Here is a 3,023-nt window from a genome sequence, read left to right as displayed (position 1 = left end):
TTTTTACTATTTTTGTTGTTTTGTTTGATTGTAAAAATAAATGTTGCACACAGCACAAATCTAAACTACATCGTGCTTTTTTCATGCAGGAACTTGCCCAGGACACTACTGCAAAATCCTAATTTGCAACCCATATTGTAAGTATACAGGCCTGAAAGCTTTGAATATGGTTAGTGTTGTAGGTAACAATTGTTTTCATTACAGAATTTCAGCCAGACATGTCTTCTTCTGGGAGCCCTCCCTCACATCGCCAGCGAAATGAGGTATTTTTTTTTTTTATTATTGCCAGAACATTCTTGGTACACATAACCCTATATATGCATTCTTGTTTAATAGAAAGCTGAACCAGAGGGTCTCTCAGAAGGAGACGGGCGTAGCGGAGAAATGCCTGGAGTGGGCTCCCCGCATGTAAGTATCTTTGCATTAATTGCACTAAAACATGTTCTTACACATCACTGGACCTAAAAACAAGATCAACATAACAGCATTTAATTTTCCTTTTCTTCTTTTTTTTTTTCATTATAGGCTTCTGAATCTGTGGCTCGTCCGAGAGTTCCTCAAAGTGCCTCCCAGAGTCGTCGGCAACCACGCCGGGGCGGTCGCCATAGAGTAAGGTTTTTTTTTTTTAGGACTTTTATAAGGTTTGTACATAATGCTGTGATTGTTATGTTTACCTTTTTTGTCTTTAAACAGGCTTCACAGTGTGCTCACGATTCCGACAGTGAGGATGTGGCTATTGATGTGGACCTCTTGATTGATATGGTGAGAGATCGTGAGCCGCTCTGGAATATGGCGGACCGCTTCCATGCAGATGCTTGTGTTACTAGACGACTCTGGGAGGAAGTGTGCCAGGCTGTGCTATCTAACTGGGAGGAACTCCATTCTCGGGCACAGAAAGAACAGCGTAAGTATTCACATTTCAGTAATGTTTCCGGATGTATTGTGCTTGATCCTAATCATTTTGTGTTTTCAATTTTCAGGGGAAAGAGTTCAGTTGCGGTGGCGGTCAATGCGGGATCGCTTCAAGAAGGAGTTCAACAAAGAGATGCAGGCTCCCAGCGGATCAAGAGGACGCAGGAGCCGCTATAAGTATTCTGAGGCCCTGTCATTCCTGAAATCAACTATGGTGACAAGAAGGTAAACATTCCTACCAGAAGTGACTAAATAAAAAATGGTCAAATGTGTAATCTTTTTTTTGGCAGCCAGGGCTAATGAATATCATGATATTAATGTCTATTTTTTTCTACTTTTTTCAACAGCACCTTCAGCAGCACGCGGGAGCCTGCATTGAACCCTTCTGGAGCGATCCCCCAGGAGGCCGCCACCATGGACCACAACATACCCAACCCCTCTGCACCCTCCCTGCCTTCCCTTGTGTGTGATCCCTCAGCCCCATCCACCTCTGCTGGAGCATCTGTGCAGGCTTCATTACATGAAGCTGCTGTTGACGAGGTAGGCTTTCCTTTACCTCACCCCTCTGACACAGCTGCCCTCTATAGAACACCTTTGAGTTCTGGGCGGCTGCGTCAGCGGGGTCAGGAAAAGCAGTTGGCTGCAGAGTTTATGAATCTACATGCATCCTTTCAAAACACTATGAAAGTCATGACCCAGCAAATGTCTGCTGGGTTCAATCTTGTTACTAGAGAGGTGCTTGATTTAGGCACGCGTGTTGAAAGGATGCATCTAGATGCAAATAAAGCGCCGCATCATTCTTTTTTCAAAGCTGTGATTGAGCGGCTGGACAACCTAACTCCTGAACAGCAGCTACATGTAATGCAAGCCTGCCAGGTGGCCTTAGCACAGGTGACATCAGCAGCCCCTCCAACAGGCCCAGTAGTTGCTCCAGGCCCGGTCCTTCCTACCCCTCCTGTACCATACCATTTTACCCAGTACCAACCTCCTGCCCCTTTCCAGTCTGCTTCCCCGTACCAGTTCCCAACTGCATCCGTGCCTACACTCCCTTCCCAACCTACACTCCCTTCCCAACCTACACTCACTTCCCAACCTACACTCCCTTCCCAATACATCCAGTCTCCTTCCACATCCCAAATTCAAGCGTCCTTCACCCACAGTTTAGTTTCCCCCCGTCTATTGTTTTCTCCACCCCTTCATCAGCTTTATCCACCCCTTCACCTTCTTTCTCCATTCCTATACCTTGTCCTTTGCTATCTGACCCCTCACAAACTACATCCTCCCACAACACCCCTGTTGAAGTGGTCCAAACTGAGAGCCCCTCCAATACTATTTCCGCTACACATTACACCAATCTTTAATGTGTTTTGTTGTTACAATAAAAAAGTTTTATTACAAAAATATAAAAGAAAAAATTCCAGCTAAAAAGCTGATAAAAATAAAAAATTTTTTTCAGTCTGTCAAATGTTTTTGTTTGTTTTACTGTTAATATAACATGTCGATGTATAAAACTCAATGAGTGTGTGTGTGTGAGTGATTGTGCGAGAGTAGGTGTGTGTGAGTATGTGAATGTATGGGAGTGTGTGTACAAGAACATGTATGAGTAATTACGTACGTGTGTGGCGGTGGGGGGAGGCCTGCTGGTGGGCAGTACTGTGGAAGGTCCTTGGATACCGCTTTATAGCCCCTATATTATTTTCTACACACCACACTACATGATTTAGTAGAAAGTTTTTAACTAAATGATAATTTTTGTTCAATTTTAAAAGAGCTTTGTCAGGAATTTAAAAAATGGGAATATTTTGGTACAAAAAATAGGTAGTAAAACAATATAGAATACTGATACAAAGGTACTAATACTTTACCAAAATTGAAGGGTACAGTAACTTAAACCACAGAAATGGTTTGGTACAACAAGGTTAAAAATTGGTTTTAACATCTCAAACCATGTCATCCTGCCATTCAACTCTACCTTCAGGTGACATAAAGTACTCGGCAAATGTGTCCCTCATTCTGGACACTGCTAGAGTACTTCGCACATTAACACTGCGATAATCATGCAATGTGGTTTCAACATCATTGTCTTCGATGGCAATCTGTTCCTTACTAAT

General features: G+C 43.1%; 1 protein-coding gene across 2 annotated transcripts; it reads left to right on the top strand.

Moving 5' to 3' along the window:
- Positions 1-346: 346 nt before the first annotated feature.
- LOC141051824 (uncharacterized) lies at positions 347-2,337 on the top strand. 2 transcript variants are annotated; one of them, XM_073548854.1, is made up of 4 exons: positions 347-408; positions 526-904; positions 981-1,137; positions 1,260-2,337. In XM_073548854.1, exons 1-4 carry the CDS (start codon positions 385-387, stop codon positions 2,335-2,337), a joined length of 1,638 nt encoding a protein of 545 aa, XP_073404955.1. In that variant the 5' UTR covers positions 347-384. The 2 variants fall into 2 exon arrangements, with proteins under 2 accessions (XP_073404955.1, XP_073404956.1); XM_073548855.1 differs by having other exon boundaries at positions 981-1,887.
- Positions 2,338-3,023: the final 686 nt, after the last annotated feature.

The sequence above is a fragment of the Dendrobates tinctorius genome, unplaced genomic scaffold, assembly GCF_039654945.1.
Source record: "Dendrobates tinctorius isolate UK_male_01 unplaced genomic scaffold, ASM3965494v1 ptg000158l, whole genome shotgun sequence".
Lineage (NCBI taxonomy): Eukaryota > Metazoa > Chordata > Amphibia > Anura > Dendrobatidae > Dendrobates > Dendrobates tinctorius.
Note: the sequence above shows the minus strand (reverse complement) of the source record. Positions and strands in the feature narration are given on the sequence as shown.